Source organism: Mauremys reevesii, linkage group 9, assembly GCF_016161935.1.
Source record: "Mauremys reevesii isolate NIE-2019 linkage group 9, ASM1616193v1, whole genome shotgun sequence".
Taxonomy (NCBI): domain Eukaryota; kingdom Metazoa; phylum Chordata; order Testudines; family Geoemydidae; genus Mauremys; species Mauremys reevesii.
The window spans coordinates 27,149,482-27,170,881 of record NC_052631.1 but is presented as its reverse complement, the minus strand read 5'-3'; the positions used below and the strand labels follow the sequence as shown (position 1 = coordinate 27,170,881).

At 41.7% G+C, this 21,400-nt stretch overlaps 1 protein-coding gene across 2 annotated transcripts in view; it reads left to right on the top strand.

The window, feature by feature from the left end:
* Positions 1-21,400, top strand: part of RNF13 (ring finger protein 13) — a 109,541-nt gene that overhangs the window by 80,063 nt on the left and 8,078 nt on the right. For both annotated transcript variants that reach the window (XM_039487875.1, XM_039487876.1), the window contains exon 8: positions 1,905-1,998. In XM_039487875.1, coding sequence (XP_039343809.1) covers positions 1,905-1,998 — 94 coding nt within the window. The remainder of the gene's footprint in view (positions 1-1,904; positions 1,999-21,400) is intronic.

Here is a 21,400-nt window from a genome sequence, read left to right as displayed (position 1 = left end):
TGTCAGTTGTGACACGATGCTCCGGGGAAATCTTGGCAGGATGAACCCAAAGTTTCATTGCAAGGCACCCTGTTTATATAGTGATTTTCCTTCACTGGGACCAATGAGTTTTGAACTGTCATGCTGTTGTTTAATGAGTGCTTGTTTTTTTTTAATTATTTTTTTATTTTGTATTTTGTTTTCTTATTAATTTTTTTAGGGAGTTACCCCAGGCTGGTTTTAATTACAGCTGTTTTGTTCCAATTGATAGGTGTCTGTTTTATTTTTAAAGTTGTTAAAATTAACATTTCAATAGGAGCATGTTGTAATCTCCTGGCACCCTTGTGTTTGTCCTTGATTCCTTCCTAAAATATCTGGTCTGGTAATGGCCTTCACATTTATTTTTTAACACACACATTCCTCATTCATACACAAAACAAAATTCATTTACACAAAACATTTAAACAAAAACATCAAATTGCAATGCAAAAAAAAATCATTGCATTTTTTTACTTTTTTAAAATGCTACACCTAGAACAAAATGGTAACCCTAAAGGTCTGTCACTGCCTTAAAATCAGCTTCAGACACAAATTCTGGATAATGCATCTTTACCAATGGCCCATTAGGCCATTCCTTTCTGCTATTCAAAAAAAAAATGGCTAGCAAAATATAATCAAATCATACACCTATACATTTAATACATGCTACATTATTATTCTTTGTTTTTTATTTTAAATTATATAAAATACAAACATAAAATCCTACTACTACACAGTTCACTCCTGGAAAAAAAATGACTGGAAGTTCAGTCTCCAAACAACAGGAACATCTAAATATGCTATAAATGCAAAGCAAAAAATGGCAAGTTTGTTTTCCTGAGGGAAGAACTACACTGATATCAACATTTCAGCTAAACTGTCATCAGATAGCCTGTTTATAACACACATCGTGTATTTCGTCTGTATCACTCATACCTACATTTATACTTATATTATATTAAAAAGAGATAAAGGGTAGTTTTATAAGAATAGCAGTGGTGAGAAAGTGAAAACAACTCCTTAAGTGATTATCAGATGGCAAGGAAAATTAACACTAATATTCAACAGTGTTTATTGTACCATAAGGTAGCTAGCTGCACAGTCTCTTCTGCTGTGGCTGTATAACTGTTACAGTTATCAAAATGGTGAGCTCTGCCATTTTCCAAGTTGGATTGTTCGGTTTGTCTTTTAGCACCATTGTAGTTAAGGCTGTCTCATCATTTCCTTTCTAAAATTGGCCATGAAAATAATCTCATCATACAAAGTCAGGACATAGTAACATACTAAAAATATCTGTGGGACTGTAAGAAAAATAAGAAGGATTTATTCTGTGTGATCAAAGGGAGCAAGATAGGAGACAGCCTGAAGTTAGAAAAAGGGAAACTGAAGCTAGGTGCTACGAATAAATTCCTGCTAAGCAGGGAATAATCTGCCTGCGGAGTTACACTGGTGTAGAACCACTGTAAATGAAAACAAAGTCAAGCCAAATGAGCCATATACTGTCGTGACTACACCACCTTCAACCCCATTGACTTGAGCCAGGGTGCTGCTTCAGTGGGGTTGTACAGGATGCAGCAAGGAGTTTGCCATTATTTCCTATTAAATTATTTTCTGTATAAATGTTCTATACATTCAGCTTTTTAGTATCATGGTCATCTAGAGATCTTACTGGTGTAAAATTATCCTGCTTCACTGTTGTTTGTATGTATACCTCTTTGCCCTTGAGTCCAGCTGGGACAAAGGTGGCTGTATGTTACCCCAATCCTGGGGACAGTTCATCTTTGGCTAACTTAGAATGGGTGCTCACAAAACAAAACTGGCTATTTCATTGTTCTATTGCTGTCTTTTGTGTTTCCATCATCTTATTTATGTCTGCTTCTTTCCAGATCACAAAATTTGTGCAAGATAGACATAGAGCAAGAAGGAATCGGCTTCGAAAAGATCAGCTTAAGAAGCTTCCTGTACATAAATTTAAGAAAGGCAAGTGGATCTTGATTGTCTAAATAATCTAACTCCATTGGTCTTAAATAAATACTAATACCAAATGGATTTTTTATAGCTTTGAAAACCAATTCTGAGACTACTTAAACTGGACAGTGCCATTTGAAATGAAAGCACGTTCTAACAAAACAGACATCTTGGGCTCCCACTGAATTAGAGAGAGTTTTGACATTTGCTTCCATGGGAGCTGGAGCAGACCCTACATGTACTATTGTGCTTTAGGAGTTTATTATGGTATTTTATACACCTCATACTCCTGGGGGAATTATGCACCACTGCACACATGCAGAATTCATGTCCTTCGCAGATTTCTTTGCTTCCCTGCAGAAAATGAAAGGGAAGCCACAAGAGTGGTCACACGCCCTGCCCCAGCAGCACGGGCGCATCGTGTTGGGTGCCTGGAGCAGCTGCCAGAGAGGTAAATCTCTGCTGGGGGTGTGGCTGGGGATGCCCTGGCCCGTGGCTCCTACCCTGCGCCAAGCTCAGCTGCTAGTACCAGCTGGGCTGGGGAAGACAGAACTTCCTCTTCCCCTGCAAGGAATGGATGAAGCGGGGTCAGATCCACCCCCAGATGCAGGAAGCTCCACAGCCCCTCCTCTGCTTCCTGCCCCATCACGCCTCAGCCACGGTGGGAGGGATCACTGTACAGGGAGCTGCTCCTCCCATTTGCCCAACTCCTGTACATCCAGACCCCCTCATACTTAGACGCCTCCACCAAGCCTCACCCTTGCACCTGAATCCCCTGCTGAGCTTCACCCCTGCATCCAGACCCCCCTACCAAGCCCATCTCCCTGCATCCAGACCATCTCCTGCTATGCCCCACACTTGAACCCCCACCCTACTACACCACCCTGATGAGCCCCCCTGCACCAGATCCCCACCCCACTGAGCCCCAAGCAGCTGCACCCAGACCTCCACCCCACCAACCCCTAGTCCCTCAGCACCCCACCAGCCTCACTCCCTCAGCACCCCATTGAGTCCCCCACACCCAGAAACCACCCCACACCTGGATCTCCCGCACACTAATCCCCTCCACACTTGGATCTTGCCAGCTGAGCCTGCTTGCCCCACACCTGGATTGGGGGCCAGGGCTGGGTGTGCTTGCGAGACTTTGTCCCCCTCGCTCGCTATCTTGGTGCGCATGGAGGGGAGAGGCAGGGCCCTGGGGGGTTTCTGGAGCAGGCCCGGCTCTTGCACTGTGTCAGTCTGTGTTCCGGGGGCAGGGCTGCAGGGTGATCTCCCATCTCCTTGCAGCCTGTGGCCTGTGCTCCCTACTGCCATGTTGGAGCCTCCACATTTATTTATTGACAGATAAAAATATGCAGAATTTTTCAGAATTTTAAAACGTGCTCAGAATTTTTATTTTTTTTGGCACAGAATTCCCTCAGGAGTAACTTTAAAGCCAGTGCTAAACTTAGGTTTATTTCTTATATCCTAAATTTTAACTGTCAGCTCCTTCACATCCGAATGGCTCCTGTCCTGTTTTCTGTCACTGCATTAACAGCGACTACAAGACAGTGTGATGTTTTATTTAGTCATGTGTCTGGAAACAGAAGTATTTGGGGAATGTAAGTTGCCCACTGTTTTAGAGGGTCTGGATAAGCTGAACTGCATTGTGGGTACAATTACCCACTTTTCTGCAGTGTGTGCTGCCTTCCCTCCAAGCTCCTAGGAAGCCAGGGGATGTGATCAGTTAAAAATTTAATTCCAAAATATTTACTTTGTATAGAGTTAATCACTAAAAGTTAGTCAAAATGACTAAACGCACACTGAGAAATTAAAAGGGCAATAATTTATTTTATTCAGTGCAGTAGAACAAGCCTTTGACAAGGTCCCTCACCAAAGGCACTTAAGCAAAGTAGGCTGCCAGGAATAAGAGGAAGGTCCTCTCATGGATCAGTAACTGGTTAAAAGATAGGAAGCAAAGGGTAGGAATATAGGGCCAGTTTTCACAAGGCAGAGAGGTGAATAGCTGGGTCCCTCACAGATCTGTACTGGGATCTGTGCTGTTCAAAGTATTCAGAAGTGATCTGGAAAGGGGGGATGAACAGTGAGGTGCCAACAATACAAAATTACTCATATTAGTTAAGCCCAAAGCTGACTGCGAAGAATTACAAAAGGATCTCACAAAACTGGGAAACTGGGTGACAAAATGGCAGATGAAATTCAACATTGATAAGTGTGAAGTAATGCACACTGGTAAAACGTAACCCCAACTACACATACAAAATTATGGGGTCTTAATTAGCTATTACCACTCAAGAAAGAGATTGTGGAGTCATTATGGATAGCTCTCTGAAAACATCTGCTTGATGTGTGGCAGCATTCAAAAAGGCTAACAATGTTGTATAACAACTATATAAACACATAGTACATCCATCCCTTGAATACTGTGTACAGTTCAGGTAGCCCCATCTCAAAAAAGATGTATTAGAATTGGAAAAATATGACAAATGTGCATCTAAAATGATTGGGGTATGGAACAGCTTCCATATGAGGAGAGATTAAAAATACTGGGACTGTTCAGATTGCATAAGAGACTAAGGGAAGATATGATAGCGGCCTATAAATTGATGAATAGTGGTGAAAATGAAAAAGGAAATGCTAAATTTACCCCTCTACATAACACACAAACAAGGGTTACCAATGAAATTAATAGGCTGCCAATTTAAAAACAAACATAAGGAAGTACTTCACTGTGCATAGTCAACCTGTGGAATTTGTTCCCAAGGGATGTTGTGAGGGCCAAAAATATAACTAGGTTCAAAAAAGAATTAGATAAATTCATGGAGGATAGATCCAGCAATGGCTATTAGCCAAGACGGTCAGGGATGCAACCCTATGCTCTGGGTGTCCCTAAGCCTTTGACTATCAGAAGCTGGGATTGGATGACGGGATGGATCATTCGATAAAATTGCCCTATTCACTCCTTCTGAAGCATCTGGCACCAGCCTCTGTCAGAAAACAGAATACTGGGCTAGATGGACCATTGGTCTGATGCAGTATGGCTGTTCTTATTTTCTTAAGAGCTGTCTCAAAAAGTCCTGCATGTTTTGGTCTGCGTCCAAAGAAAAGGAGTATCTACTGCACACTTCACTTTTGGTCTTTTACACACGCTATAATTTTGCCATGTAATAGTTTATTTGTACAAGCTGGTTGTAGGTACAAAGTAACAATTGAAGAGAATTCCATAAAAATAAATGACTACTGCAAAGCTCATGTTAATGTGCAATGTATTTGGATGCGCAAAAGTATCACTTTAGGGATTGGTTTAGATTCAAGGACAGAGCCATATGCAGTTCTCCACTGCCTCTGCTAACGTTCCTGCATTATTAATGACATTGTGGGTACTACCTGCAAAGCAGCTGTTCAGTTTAAGAGTTTGTACAGTGTCATATGCGAAGTTGGTCTCATAAAAAATGAATAAGCTTTTCACTTTACAGGGCTGACTGAACCTTGCTATAATATTCTATTTCTCTGGGGATAGAATTGGCTATAAAGGAGTGATCTCGAGCCAAAAGGCTAATGTTAATTTTGCTCCCTGTTAAGGATTCCTAATTAAAACTAGAAATATTAAGCATGTTGGGGGTTGGGTTTTTTTTGCATTTTCCATTGAAAACACAATTTAGTGTTTCTTCAAGCAAGTCAGTTCATGGGGTTTACTGTTAATTATTTATTGTATGTGTTTAGTGAGAAAGAGTAATGTCTCAGTACCATCCCAATTGTACACATAGCTCCTATAGCCAATTTGTAATAACCTACTCACTCTTTTCATGGTTTGCCTTGTTCTCCCTCCCCTTCCCTCTTGTTTAATTGTTGTCATTTTGACTGTAAGCTTTTTAAGAAAGGGACTGTCTTCCTAGAAAGCTCTCTTGGTAGCATCATGACAAGTCTAATTGGGGGACGTCTGAAGATGATGTATACACAAACTCATTGATTTTACTTGTTCAGCTGGATAGTGACTGCTTCAGGTGACACCAGGATGAGACATTCCACCTGTCTCTAAAAAAAAAAGAGGTCACCTTTTCTTTGCACTTACAAATGGCAACTATGTGTTTTACATGCATAAATGCAGTTTTTCTGTGCAGATTTGAAGTTTGTAAAGTATACAGATTTGAAGTGTTCCAATTTGGAGGTTGAATTATGCTGCTTTGAAGCCTTTCTGACTAAAGACTTTTATGGGGAGAAAGGGAAAAGTCAAAACATAGTAGGAAACCTTAATTGTTTAGGGGGAGAAGATAAGGGAAATAGGGACAAAAATACCCAAGATCCAAGACAACTGGGTTTCCAGAGCAGTATAGAAAGAGTAAAACACACACAAGCAAAAGGAAAACTCTTTTTTAAAAAACTACAATAACTTTCCTCTGTGTTTAATATAGATTCAGCACACTTTTTTACAATCAATAAATAGTTTAAATTATTTAATATTTTGAAAATACACCATTTGTAAAAAAACAAGTGTTTCTTTCAGTGCATGTATCTGTGTGTGAATATTGCACACGTCTGCAGCACACACCATGTCATTCCCAGCCAGAAAACATGCTGTGGCTGGCTAGTTAGCTCACTTTTGTATTTAGGGGAGATATTGTTAGTGACCTCTAAGTAGGGTAAGGAAGTGGAGGACCTTGACATTCTCTGATTAGGTTTTATCGTATCTATAGCAAATGTACTCAGACAGCAAGCTGTGAGAAGACTAAACTCTTTGTTCTGAATCAAGCAACAGTGGATCATTTAAAATGTTTTTGTGGCAAAATGCCACTTGTGGCAAACTTAGGGACCTCTTTATATAGCTCCCTTCCTTCCATACCAATCAGCATTATTAGATAAAATCTGAGATCAAACCTGCAACTGAGCCATCAGAGCAACTTTATTTTTAACCATTTTTTTAGGTCTGATATCGTATATAGAAAATTTGATCATTCAGTAATGAGAGTAGCAATACCTGAAGCAACTGGAACCAAGCCTGTGCTCCACCCAGGATACTCTCCGCATCCTGCATGATGTGACTTAAAATGACTAAATATCAGTGTTAATCAGAGTATTGTAGAATGCAAAACTTATGTTTGAATATTTAGAATTTAATAAGTCTGAAATGGGCCATACTGAGCTATCTTATTAAAATTAGTAACAGGAATAGACTGTACTGTCAGCTTTCACAGCCTTCTGCTGTTAGCGGATAACATTTTGCAGCTAGAGGTCAGTAGCCTTCCATTGCTGCTCAGGCCTCAGGCTCTGCCTTCTCCCCACTCATGTAATGCCATAGAAATCAATGGAGTTAGACCAAAGAAGAATTTAGTCTGTTTATTTTTATTTTTCTCCCCTACCTATTTAAAATTTACCAGCTCATACTAGAGTTGAATGTAAAACCTTTTGCATAGCACTATACTAAAGATGCATCTGGAAAAAATATTTTTTTAAAAAAATCCTAGAATGATATGGATTAATTAAGGACCTGGGTTCTCTCATCCCATAAATCCAGAGCTAATTTTAGTTTGCAGGACATTTTTAGGTGTTTTTTTCCTTTAAATTGATCCATTGTTGTAAGTGGATTATGTATTTATTTTTTAAAAAAGCATAATCTTTGTAAGAATAGCTGTGAAACAGATCCACATCTCTCTGTTTCTCACTTTGTGGAGCTAGTTCTTATTTGTAGATAGAACTTTCATTGCCTGCATGAAAAACAGAAGCCTTTATACTTGAAGGGGAAAATGCATCCTGGATGCAACTACATTATTGATCTAATGGAGCTTCACCAGCATTTAACTTGTCCTGTGGCACCTTATAGACTAACACACGTATTGGAGCATAAGCTTTTGTGGGTGAATACCCACTTTGTCAGATGTATGTAGTGGAAATTTCCAGAGGCAGCTACCGCTCTGATACTTAACAGCATTTAACTTGTGACTCAATCCCATCACACCATACTCCTTTTCCTCTGTAGCCATTTAGACTTAGGTTGAGAATTTTCTAAGCAAGTGGGGCTCAGCATAGTCCTGGGCATCCCATGCCGAGTCTTCATTAGGAAAATGTTGAGAACTACCAGTTCTTCATATTGAAGGTCCCATCAGAGTTGATTAAAAGCAATTCCCCTTTACTCTGTCCCCCAACAAACAGAAGTTAGTGAATTAAGTACTCACCAGTAATAGCAATGATCACAAACAGCAGCACCAGAGAATCCAACACAGCTATATATTTTTTTATAGTAGTAATCATCCCGAGACCTCCTATATCACTAATAGTGGCCCTACTGACATTGCTGAAATTCATCCTCACCAACCCTGTACCTTCTTTCTAAATTTAATTTGTGTTGATGTAGATACATCATGAGAAATCAGTGCGGTTACACCAGGGATTAATCTGGCCCACTTTCCCTTTTGAGTTCCTGCTTGACCAAATTTAGAGGTCCTCATTTTGTCCTCAGATTAAGTCATTTGGACCCAAGTAATTAGGTCTATAGAGACTGAAGTTAATACTCCATATTTTTCTCAATTACACTGGTGCAGTCTTGTTTTGTTTTGTCATACCAATGCAGTCTTTGTTGATCCAAATTCTATTTTCAGTTACATGGATATAAAGATGGATCTCAATAGGGTTGTTCAGCTTTACATGAATGTTATTCTTCAGTGGAACTAGCACACAGATCTGACCCTTACCATTTAATTCTTATGAATATCACATTTTCAGTGTGGCATTATTGTTTTATAGCTCCTTGATTTGTGTGTACCTTGTAGTCCTCTTCTTCCTTCTCCCAGCTACTGACTTAGCAATAAATGAGATGTGTGCTCAAGGGTAGATGGAGGCTGTAGTCTCAGCCCTGAGTATTGGGTGGTGCATAACCGTGTTGACCCAGGCACTCCAGGAAGAAATTGTGTCTCAGAAAAAGTACAGTACTTCTCCAGGTTCCCCTCTTGCACCAGGGAACAGAGAGCATAGCATATTCCCTGTCCTGCTGGCTGATATATGGCTCATAGGTCTGGCCTCTCCCCATTTGCTTGTGGGGGTGGTATTGAGCATGCAGCCCCTACTTTCCCTCCTGTGCCCAGAGCCACAGTCCAGGAAGGTACTAGGCTGCTGCACAGAGGGCTGGGGTCAGTCTTCTCCTTATGGCCCCATGCAACCACATAGGACCAGGGCACAATCTAGCCTTGACTATGCAGTGCAGATATTTTGAATTCTTTTCTACTGACTCTCAACAAAGAGGCAATACTCAGGCTATTGAAAAGAAGTTTTAAAGCTGATTTTCCATGTTGTTTACTATTCCTGGGGGCTTGTGAACAGCAGCCTTCATTTTTGTGTTTGTTGTAGATCTCGTTGTTTAGTTACAATGCAATGGGCTTTAGGATATTTGAACTTTAAACCATTTGTACTTAGCACTTTCTCTGAAATTATTGCTTAAATATACAAACAGCTGGAAAAAGTTATAAATATTTCATCAAGTTGCCTTTGTTGAAGTGATAGAGTGGGTACATGGCAGTTCACATCAATAATGTATTAAAGTGGAATTTGTTCTCAGAACTGTTAATTCTGATATTACATATGGGTAAAATTACCAGCAATTCAAGATCAGATCGATAGCTAGATGAGCCTCTGTTACACTGAGATGACATTGTATACTCAAAATTGGATTGTGTTTAATGAACACTAAAAGCTAGTTAAATCCTGGCATTGAGCATTTGTAAAACTCAATCTTCTAATATCTCCTCCCTTCTCTGCCCCTCCCCGTTGTGTCCCTTTGTCATCTCTAGTCCTGGTTTCTCTCTGTCAGCCTCCCCCGTAAACAACCCTACCCATAGTCTAGTACAGTGGTCCCCAACCTTTTTCGTCTGGTGGGCACCAGACAATGAGCCATGGAGGACCGTAGCGGTGGATGAGCATCCGTCAAAATACTGCTGACAAGCGGCGTCATCCAGAGGTGTCACCACCGAAATGCCGCTGAATTTTGGCAGCATTTCAGCGGTGATGCCTCTGGATGACGCTGTTTGTTGGCGGCCAGTACACGGGCACACTTAGACACCCCGGTGGGTGCCATGGCACCCGCAGGCACCGCGTTGGGGACCCCTGGTCTAGTCCTCCTATCCTCAGACTCTTTATACTCTCAAACCCTCCCCTCCCCCCAAAACGTCTTAAATCTGCACACAACTGAATGGGACCATCTATTCCAGGGATCTCAAACTCAAATGACCAAGAGGGCCACATGAGGACTAGTACATTGGCCCGAGGGCTGCATTACTGACACCTCCCCCCCCGCCACCCTCGGCCCTGCCCCCACTCCACCCCTTCCATGAGCCCCTGCCCTGCCTCTTCCCACCCCTTCCCTGCCCCCATTCCAACCCCTTCCCTGAAATCCCCACTCCAACTCCGCCCCCTCCCTGCCCCCAGGGGGTGCAGCGGGAGTGTGGGGTGTGGCAGGGGGTCAGGGCAGGGAGTTGGGGTGTGGGGTTCAGGAGGGATGAGGGGTGCAGCAGGGGGTCGGGGTGCAGGAGGGGTGCGGCAGGGGCTCAGAGCAGTGGGTTGGGGTGTGGTGTGCAGGAGGTGTGAAGGGTGCGGCAGGGGGTCGGGTGCAGGGTGCGGCAGGCGGCTCAGGAAAGGGGGTTGGGGTGCAGGAGGGGTGCGGCAGGGGGCTCAGGGCAGGGAATCAGGGTACAGCATACAGCAGGGGGTCGGGGTGCGGCAGGGGGCTCAGGGCAGGGAATCAGGGTACAGCATACAGAAGGGGGTCGGGGTGCGGCAGGGGGCTCAGGGCAGTGGGTTAGGATGTAGGAGGGGTGTGGCAGGGGGTTGGGGTGCAGGGTGTGGCAAGGGGCTCAGGGCAGGGGGTTTGGCTGCAGAAAGGGTTCGGGGCAGGCTCTGGCCCGGAGTGCACCAGGGGCAGGGCAGACTCCCTGCCTGCCTTGCCCCCGCGCCGCTCCAGGAAGTGGGTGGAACGTGGGGGAGGAGAGGCGCAGGGGCGTGTGTTGCAGTTGCGTCAGGCACCACCCCCAGCATCTCCCATTGGCCAGGAACAGGGAACCGCGGCCAATGGGAGCTGCGGGGGGCAGTGCCTGAAGCAACATCCACACACCCCTGCACCTCTCCTCCCCCAGGTTCTGTCCGCTTCCCGGAGCGGTGCGGGGGCAGGGCAGGCAGGCAGGGAGCCTGCCCTGCCCCCAGTGCGCGTTGGGCCAGAGCCACTCTAGGTAAAAGCTGGGGGAGAGAGGGGCATGAGGAGCTCGTGGGCTGCAGAAAATAACCTCGTGGGCCACGTGTTTGAGACCCCTGATCTGTCCTTAGCTGTCTGATCAGTGGTTACTCTGAGCCTCACCCCCAGTCTCCAATCTGTGGTGTGACAGACTCTATTCTCATCCCTAACAGTACATTCGGACTTCCTTCCATTCGCATCATCCAGTCAATACGCTCTTCCCTTACTCTTTACCTACCCCCACTCCATGCACACAAATTCTCCATGTCCACACAGTGTATCATTCCCTTACCCATCACTCCCATCTCCACATACAAGAGGGCAGAGAAGGCAATAAGTGACAATTTTGAGAGCAATAAGCCAGTGTGAGACTAAATAGGTGGAAAATAGTAATTCTTAGTAGAGGTAGCTGATGCATATAATGTTTGGTGTGTGCAAGAAAAAGCAAAGCTGTCTTCCCTTAGTTTGGGTTTCTTCAAGCTACTTTAGCTGGTAAGCTTCAAAGCAACATTCCAATAATCTAGTTGAGTTGTTGATACTAAAATTTCAGGAAAGTCTCTGGTAAATCAGTGAGTTGCTATGAATTTTTTGGTCCTCATATAATTTCTTAAAGATGACAAGACAAAGAAATAGCTCCCCCTTAAAGTTGCACAAAAATAAATAAATAGGTCATAGGAAGACTTCAGCCTTATTATTCTGCAAAGCTCCTTTAAATAAAGTGATCACTGTGAACATATTGATGTCTAGACAGCATGGACCAAATTCATCCTTGATGTTACTATATTCAGAGAAGTTACACCAAGGACAAATTTAGCCCAATATTTGTTGTACATCAACTTGGCAATACAGGAATCAAATTAGGTTGATTGATGCTCCTGTTGAAGATAAAATTTTCCAAGGCACTAATGAAAAATCCATTAGCACCCATAACAGCACCCATAACACATGAAGTGCACTTCTGTGGTATAACATAAGATAGCAGGCAAAGGATTACATGACAAAATAGTTCTCTGTGGAGGTAGGGTGCTCTACCATCTGTAAAAAGAACTTAATATAAAACAGATGATGTCACACAGATTTTCTATCTTGAGATGGGGCCTGATCCAAAGTCTGCTGAAGTCAATAGGAATCTTCTCACTGACTTCAGTAAAGTAATGATCCAAAGCCCACTATATAAATATTCAGGAGCCTGCCCTGTCCCCGGTGCACACCGGGCCAGAGCCCGCCCCCGAACCCTTTCTGCAGCCGAACCCCCTGCCCAGATAAACACACTGACAAAATATGTATTCCATCCTGTGTCTGAAGAGTTACAACAGTTACCTAGTAAGTAGGGTTAGCAACTAGAATGGAAGACACCTTCTATGGGGTGGCTTTTGTGCACTTTCTCATTAACATGCCTATTCTCTGAGTGACCCCACATAACAAAGGTATGTGGAAGTAGAACTAAACCATAAGTAAGGATTCTCTAACCAAAGTAAGGATTCTCAATACAATGTGTGTGTCCTGGTTTCTCATGTTATAAAAATGTTATTCAAATAAGAATGGGCAAAATCTTAGGCACACCGAATCAGTGGGACTTCATATCTTTTGCTGTTTAATTTGTACCAAAAATTAGCTATCAAATACATGACCAATTCAACTCCATCTACTGTGCTGTTTGACTGTAATGAAATTTGAACAGTATGAAGAATAGAAAATGTGTGAATTGGGCTATATTGTAGCACAGAAAAGCTAGCAAGGAGATGCAGTTTACATTAATGTGGAATTTAAGGCAAAATCAAATAGATTTCAAATGTTGCACAGCAAAGGAATAATGGTGTATTCAAATGATCATGCAGAAAACAAAATATTTTAACCTTGGGGAAAGTAGAACATTGGAAAATAAAGATGTGACTTGTCCTTGATGGGATCAAACCACATGAACTAAGTGGGGAGAAAAGAAAAGAATTAAGTCAGAATTTTCAAGTTTGGGTGCCTAATGTTAGGGTCTAAATCCACATTTAGATATCAGTGCCAAGATTTTCAGACCTGTGGCTTGCTTACCACGTTTGAAAGTCGGGGCTTTTATTTAAGTGTCTAAATATGTATTTAAGGACTAACTAGTGCTTAGATTTGAAAATTTGGACTGACTCTTCACATTTAAAAAATGTGGTATATACTACACTGTAAGAGTATGGGTAATTTTAGGCTAAGGTTGAGATCCTCAAAAGTAATTAGGTGCCTAGCCTAATGAGAATCAGGCACCTAAATACCTTTGAGGCTCTAGGCCTAAGTAACTATTTTCAGCTCAGTGTAGATGATGGGAGTGGACACCATATGTTGAAATCTAAGAACAAATCAAAATATCCTGTATATTATAGTTTTGCAAAAAATACTCGACTCCATTGTGTCTTATGACAGTTATAATTTTCCAAAATGAAGGGCTGCAAAAGAGGAAGTGATTAGTGACATGTCATTTACATTATTACATAGTAATAAGTATAGGTCTGCTATTTACTAGGAATTTATAAATTGATTTATTCCTTCAAATGGGATTATCACTGATCTAATTACTGTTCTTTATTAGCCCATCTGCCTGGCTGCACAGTACTGTGCAGGTCTCATAGGGAAAAAAAATAAAAAAATGTCTGCCAGAATCTTGGCAATTTTATTTCTGCATCTTGCATTCTTAATAAGTACCAGAAATACTGCTGTTCTACAGATAGATGAATGAGGTAACTGTTCAATAAATGTGTATTTATGTATCTCCATCAATTAAAAGATTATTGCGTGCTTACAAGAGGTTTTGCACATCACATTTAAGTAAAATATTTTATTCATAATTTCTAAAATTCCTTGTAGTCTTTTTCTGTTTCTAGTGGGTGGATGAGGGGAACGTCTGCAAAATATCTGGAAAATTAAGCGGTATGAGTTGCCAAGGTGCTGTATGGTCTGGGAGGTGGGATTTGGCCATCTGAGAAGAACGCAACAGGACATGGTCCTACTAATTCATAGATGTCCTGAGATCCACAGGGGTCACACAAATCCCAAGGCACCTTTGAAAGGCTGGCATCTCCTGAGTACCTTCTCTTATTGTAACATGGCTCTCTTGCCTGTACCTGGATGGATCCCCTTCCCAGTGGGGTTTGAAAGCAAAGCACAAGAATCCATGTAAATAATGCAGTTTGTCCAATAAAATCCCAACAGGTTTGTTGTGGGGATAGTGATGTGAAGAGTAGCTCTCCTAGTATCAGGCGCCAGCTCCAAACACAGAAAAGCTCCAGAAGCACAGAGCTCATGGAGGGAAAGGCAATGAAAGCATATTGACTTAGTCTTTCCCCCCATGACAGAATTCAGGCCAAAGGAGCAGATTTCCTTCTTCTTTAATCCCCTCCATGGGAAAAAATGGAGGGACATATGACTTGTGTTATGTATGTCATCTTCTAGCTAAGATTTTAGACAGTTTCAAAGCTGCCTAAGGGTGTCCAATTTGGCAGCTGATTATGGGCTCGGATTCAGTCAGGATGGAAAAAACAGAGTTGTTTTGCTAAGAAAATGGTAGAACTGAAGAAGTAGGAGAGACCAAACTTGCAGCAGAGGAGCTCACCATGGCTGCAGGACTTCCACCAGAGATACTCAGTTGTGCAAGAGCGGGAGTTGAGGAAGTGGATATTAGAGATGAGCCAAGGCTGGGGGGTGGGGTGGGGTGTGTGACCTTAAAGGGCATTTGAGAAATGTTTTTTGTTTTGGTTAGTCAACACTATCAGATATTGCTTGTCCGCTAAATTCTGCGGTTCTTGTACAATCCTCACTGATAAAGCTTAATTTTGCTTATCCAGTCTAAAGGTGGGTATAATGGTTGAGAACTGGGCAGCTTTCTGAATGAGTACTGTATCTTAAGGACTCCATTCACTTCGCAACAAACATACCAGTCAAATCAGTATTTTCAAGAACAATGTGCAACCATTTTTCAGGATTTCATTATTCTCAAGGAGCATCTTTTTGAGAAGAGGAAACCATCCAGTATTTTAATGCATTGTCTCTACTATCCGTCACCATCAGTTAATATCCCAGATATCTGTGTTGAACTTTGCAACAATTCTGTAATTAGAGAGGATCACTAAATACATTGTAACTGAGTAATAGGATCAAGAAATTAGATGACGGTTTCTAACCATCAGAGAAGTGAACTTCTGGAACAGCCTTTCAAGGGGAGTAGTGAGGCAAAACACCTAAACTGGTTTCATGACTGAGCTTGATACATTTATGGAGGGGATGGTATGATGAGATTGCCTACAATGGCACATGGCCCATATGTGACTGCTATTTGCAAATATCTCCAACAGCCAGAGATTGGACACTAGAGAAGAAGGGCTCTGAGTTACTACAGTACATTCTTTCCCAGGTGTCTGGCTGGTAGGTCTTGCCAACATGCTCAAGGTCTAACTGATCACCATATTTGGGGTTGGGAAGGAATTACACTCCCTCCCCCAGGAATGACATGCATTCTCCAAGAGCAGCATACTCCAGAATTTTCTTGTAACACCACTTACGTTTCTAGGACTTACCGCAGATGAGGCAGCAAAGAATTTTACTATAACATTGGTGTTCTACTAGCCTGAACACAGGGCCATGAACAAAGAAATCCTGAGTTTTAATCCCTGCTCTGTCACTGACTCACTATGTAGCTGGAGGGGAGGGGAGGGGAGGGATCGGGGCCGGGGCTGCAGGGAGAGGGAGAAGAAAAACAAAAAAAACCCACCACTCTCCTACACTCCATTTCCCCATCTGTAAAGTGAGAATGATAAGACTTATCTACTTCATAGTGCTGTTGTGGGGATTAAATAGTTAATGTTGGGGCAGTGCTTTTAAAATATGAAGCACCATATAAATATCACATAGTAGTAGTAGCAGCAGCATGTACCATGATTGCCCTGCCTGCTGCCAAAATGTGTAATGAATAGGTTATATAATTTGGTGTATTTAATAGATTTCTCTCTGAATTACTAGTAGTGACACAGAAACACACTGCAGACATTTGCAGCACACATTGTTTCTGCTGGTCTATTATATATTATTTCACTCATCTTAGTAACTTCCATCTCCTCACCATTTTCCATCCCAACCCAATGGCTATCACTCCACTGATATTTAACAAACCAGTTTTTCCAATTTGCCTTGTTGTGCAAAGTGTTTTGGCTCATGTTGGTTTGTTTTATTTGGTAGTGTCTGTCATAATGCAGAAGTCAAGCAATAGATAGATTTTTTTTCCTCCCCACCAACTGTGAAATATAACAGAAGAACTTACTGCACTAGAGTCAGTTAGATGGATATTGAATGATTTACACCATAAATCTTAACCCCCCACATAGCAAAATTCAGTTTATCCACCAGAAAGCAATGTCTCCCCATCCAAATTCAATGTGTGCTTTGGCTTCTCATCTTACATGCAACGCTTAATTCAGAAAGGCTCATTGCTTTTATACTTTTTGCTGTTTTCCCTGTAGCTGGAAAATACATATAGCAGATACCTAACACACAACACCAATGTAATCTACCGTTCATCATAAAATTTGAGATGAGTAAAGTATAATCCATATTTTGATAAAAGGGTGTGGCTGATGCTGCATTCCTTGGCATCACTATGAGCATGTGGGTTGCACAAGCATTCAGGTTGCAGGATCAGGTCTTACAAGAGAGACAGGAGTATACACAAATAGGGGAGGGTTTCTCCCCATAATACCGAAGTATTGCCTAAATATTGGAGAGAGTCCTGTGTGAATGAATGCTGTAGATGTGTATTTTCAGAAATACAGACAAGCGAACTGGGAGCATGGTTAAGTCAGGAGGCCAAGAGTCAAGAATGTGGAGTTTTATTCCCAGCTTTGCCACTTATTCACCAGTGATCTCATTCAAGTCCTGCCCATCTTTATCTCACTTTCTCCCTTTGTAAAAGGAGTATTATGTTGTCTTACCCAGATGTTGTGAGTGTTTACAAAGCACTTTGAGCTCCTTTCATAGATGCTGTTGAAGTGTAATATATTATCTATTCTCCTGAATTTATTTTATGTTGAAAGCTCTAGGGTGGAGAATGCTCCTTATTATATGTTTGTAAAGAACATTGTACATTTCCAGTCCCCCATTTGTTATTTTAATAACCTGAACAAGTATCTCTGAAATGATTATGTTTTCTTACTGCAAGGTGAGTAAGATTTCAATATTGGAAAAAGCTTCTTGGTAAAAATCAGGTGAAACTGTAGACTGATTAATTAAAGTAGACCTGTTGTTAATGAGGTGGCTCAGTTCTTAGTTCATATTAGTTAACATCCTAAAAAGAGTATGCAGTAATCCTAAATCATCAGGGCAGAAAAGAGGAATAATTAGACTATCCTTTTTTGGTAATGTGAAGTATAAGCTAAGCCCTGAGTTGGAAGCTGAAACCAAGTTCATTAATGTGTAAATATGTGGATAGCATCAGATTGCTACCCTACTGTCCCAAGCTCTTCTTTTATGAATCAGCTGGAAGGTATTTAAATAGGAGTTATGCTCTGTGTGTTACAAGACTGCACAGAGTAATTGGAAAAAGGTGTTATAGAAAAATAGCTAAGCAGATAAAAAAAAAAGTTGGAAATATACTAAGTGCTTCATTTTCTTTTTTAGAAAGACTAACAAAAGGTGCATTATTCCCAACAATGTGCATTGAGCAAAACAAAAACCATAGCAACCTGCAATTTAAAAAACCCAAATCTTAAAAAGCCACCTGACCAGTATGTTATCATATCTTTTAGCTGTATTAAATAATCAGTTTATTACATTTCTAGTCTGGGTCATCTAAACAGAAAAGGAGGACATTGTTAACCAAGATGCCTGCATGCCTTTGTTCTCCCTTTGCCCCTCCTTCCCCTCTCACTACTTCCCCCCCCCCCCCGAAAGAGTTCCTTAGAATTCTTAAAATTTGAACTGAAAATTTTAGTGCTTCTGTCTCACTGAGTATTTGACTGATTTCTAATGCTTTGCCCGCAAAGCTCAGCTACTGTCATGTTCTCACAGCTCAGTTTTCCCACCATGATTTACCCCGTTTCCATAAATGTGCAAAACATACACAGAGCATAGATCTCATCCATATTTTCACTGTGAAAATTGGATCCAAATATCTTCTGAATCAACTAGTGTTCTTTTTTCTGTAGCCTGGAATTGTGTTCGGGGCACCCTGGCGAGCAATTTCTTATGCACAATTCTCAGAACCCTCTCTGTGGTGTCCTATCATTTAGTTATTGTCTCTAAGCCATTTTTAGATTATACTTGCTTTGATTTCAAACCCACAGGGCCCATATCACCTCTATGTGCTGGTTGCTTTGTACCACTCCATAAGGAGGTGGTTAAGATGAGTTTACATGTACTCATCATTACTAGAGCGGTGCAAAGCAGCCACAGCTTACTCCGGATCACTGATTCTCAACCAGGGGAACATCTACCTCTGGGGGTACACAGAAGTCTTCCAGGGGGTACATCAGCTCATCTAGATATTTGCCTAGTTTTACAACAGGCTACATAAAAAGCACTAGTGAAGTCAGTGCAAACTAAAATTTCATACAATGACTTGTTTATACTGCTTTACAAACAATACACCTGAAATGTAAATACAATATTTATATTCCAATTGATTTATTTTATAATGATATGGTAAAAACGAGAGCAATTTTTCAGTAATGCTGTGACACTTGTCTTTTTATGTCTGATTTTGTAAGAAAGTAGTTTAAGTGAGGTGTAACTTGGGGGTACACGAGAAAAAAAATAGGACTCCTGAAAGGGGGACAGTCTGGAAAGGTTGAGAATTGGTGCTTTAGAAGGTGTCTATCACCTACAGCTTCCTCTGTTACATGTCAGACTTCCCCATGCCCTTTTTCACCTAAACGCTTGATACAACTTCCTTTAAAAGCTTGACTAGATTCTCTATATTGTCTCACACAGCCAGGTAATAGAGAAGGCCTGAACTGAAAAGCTTTGCTGAGTTGTGGGGTTCATTCTCTAGCTACTGTTTATTATCAGTTTCACTTACATTTTTGACCACCACAGGTGCAACTTAGTTCCCATAAACATTCTTATTTTGTGTGAAAGTCAGTTATAGCTTTGAAGTCTGTTAGGATATGACTGGTCCATCTGGAGAACTTTTTTGAGAAGCAGCTTCTCAGCTTTTACTCAGCTTGATAGTATCTCTGTTGCAATGGAAGGATCAGAAAGAGGGTGAGGAAACCCCCCTTTCACAGAAAGCAGAGTAGTTTATGAACGGTTGTGGGAAAGGCAAAAATATTCTTAATTTTTTCAGATAGTCTTAAATATAGGCCAGAGAGTGGGCATAAGGGATGGCACTGAGGAATAATGTGTTTTTTGTGAAACACCTCAACAAGAATGCTCAAAAAGAGAGAGAGAAAAAAAAGATAGAAAATTATTTTTGGCGGGAGGATTATCCTATGGTTAAGGGAAGGGACTAAGTCAGAGGTTTAAGGTGACAAAAGCTAGTAATACCACTATAGACACAACATTCTCTGTACATGGACACGAGATATTTCTGATAGGGTTCTCAGTTAAACACAGTTAACTCACACGCTTAACTCAAAAAAAGTAATCGCAATTAATCGCAGTTTTAATCATACTGCTAAGGAATAGAATACCAATTGAAATGTATTAAATATTTTTGATGTTTTTTACATTTTCAAATATATTGATTTCAATTACAACACAGAATACAAACTGCTCACTGTCATTTTTACAGTGCAAATATTTGTAATAAAAATTATTTTTCAATTAATCTCTTTATCATGAAAGTGCAACTTACAAATGTACATTTTTGTCACATAACTGCACTCAAAAAGAAAACAATGTACAACTTTAGAGCCTACAAGTCCACTTAGTCCAGTTGTTCTCAAACTTTTGTACTGGTGACCCCTTTCACATAGCAAGTCTCTAAGTGCGACCCCCCCTTATAAATTAAAAACACTTTTTTATATATTTAATTCCATTATAAATGCTGGAGGCAAAGCGGGGTTTGGGATGGAGGCTGACAGCTCACAACCCCCTCCCACCGTAATAACCCCGTGACCCCTGAGGGGTCCTGACCCCCAGTTTGAGAACCCCTGACTTAGTCTTACTTCTTGTTCAGCCAATCGGTAAGACAAACAAGTTTGTTTATATTTACGGGCGATGATGCTGCCCACTTCTTATTTACAGTGTCCCCAAAAAGTGAGAACAGGCGTTCACATGGCACTTTTGTAGCCAGCGTTGCAAGATATTTAAGTGCCAGATGTGCTAAACATTCGTATGCCCCTTCATGCTACAGCCACCATTCCAGAGGACATACTTCCATGCTGAAGAAGTTCGTTAAAAAAATAGTGTGTTAATTAAATTTGTGACTGAACTCCTTGGGGAAGAATGGTATGTCTCCTGCTCTGTTTTACTCACATTCTGCCATATATTTCATGTTACAGTAACTCCTCACTTAAAGTCGTCCTGGTTAACGTTGTTATGTTACTGATCAATTAGGGAACATGCTCGTTTAACGTTGTACAATGCTCCTTTATAACATTGTTTGGCAGCCGCCTGCTTTGTCCACTGCTTGCAGGAAGAGCAGCTTGTTGGAGCTAGCTGGCGGGGGCTTGGAACCAGAGTGGACCGGCAGCCCCCCCATCAGCTCCCCATTCCCCTAAATTCCCTGTGAGGCAGCCGCCCAGCAGGCTATTAATTGCCGGCAGTTCAACTGTGCCTCCCCTGACTGCCATGTGCTGCTCCTGCCCTCTGCCTTGGAGCTGCTCCCCACAGCCTCCTGCTTGTTTTGCGGGGGGGAGAGGAGGGCTAATTTCAGGATGTCCCTCTCTCTCGCTCCCCGCTTACCCCATCTTCCATAGAGCAGGGGGGACACATGACAGGGCTCAGGACGGAGGGAGCTTCCTGGCAGCAGCTGCTGTCTCAGCTTGCTGATCTACTTAAAAAGGCAATGTACTTTGAGTGGGTTCAGTGTACTTAAAGGAGCAATGCGCATCTCTCTCACACTCGATGTGTCTCTCTGTTTGCCATGCTGTCTCCCCTCCCTCCATTTGTGCTTCCTTGTAGAGTGTGAGGCTACATTAACAACAATGAGTTAACCCTTGAGGGCTCAGCCAATTGCTAGTTCATCATTTAGCAGTAAGGTATTCCCTAGGAAATATCCCACCCTCTGACTTCACCACC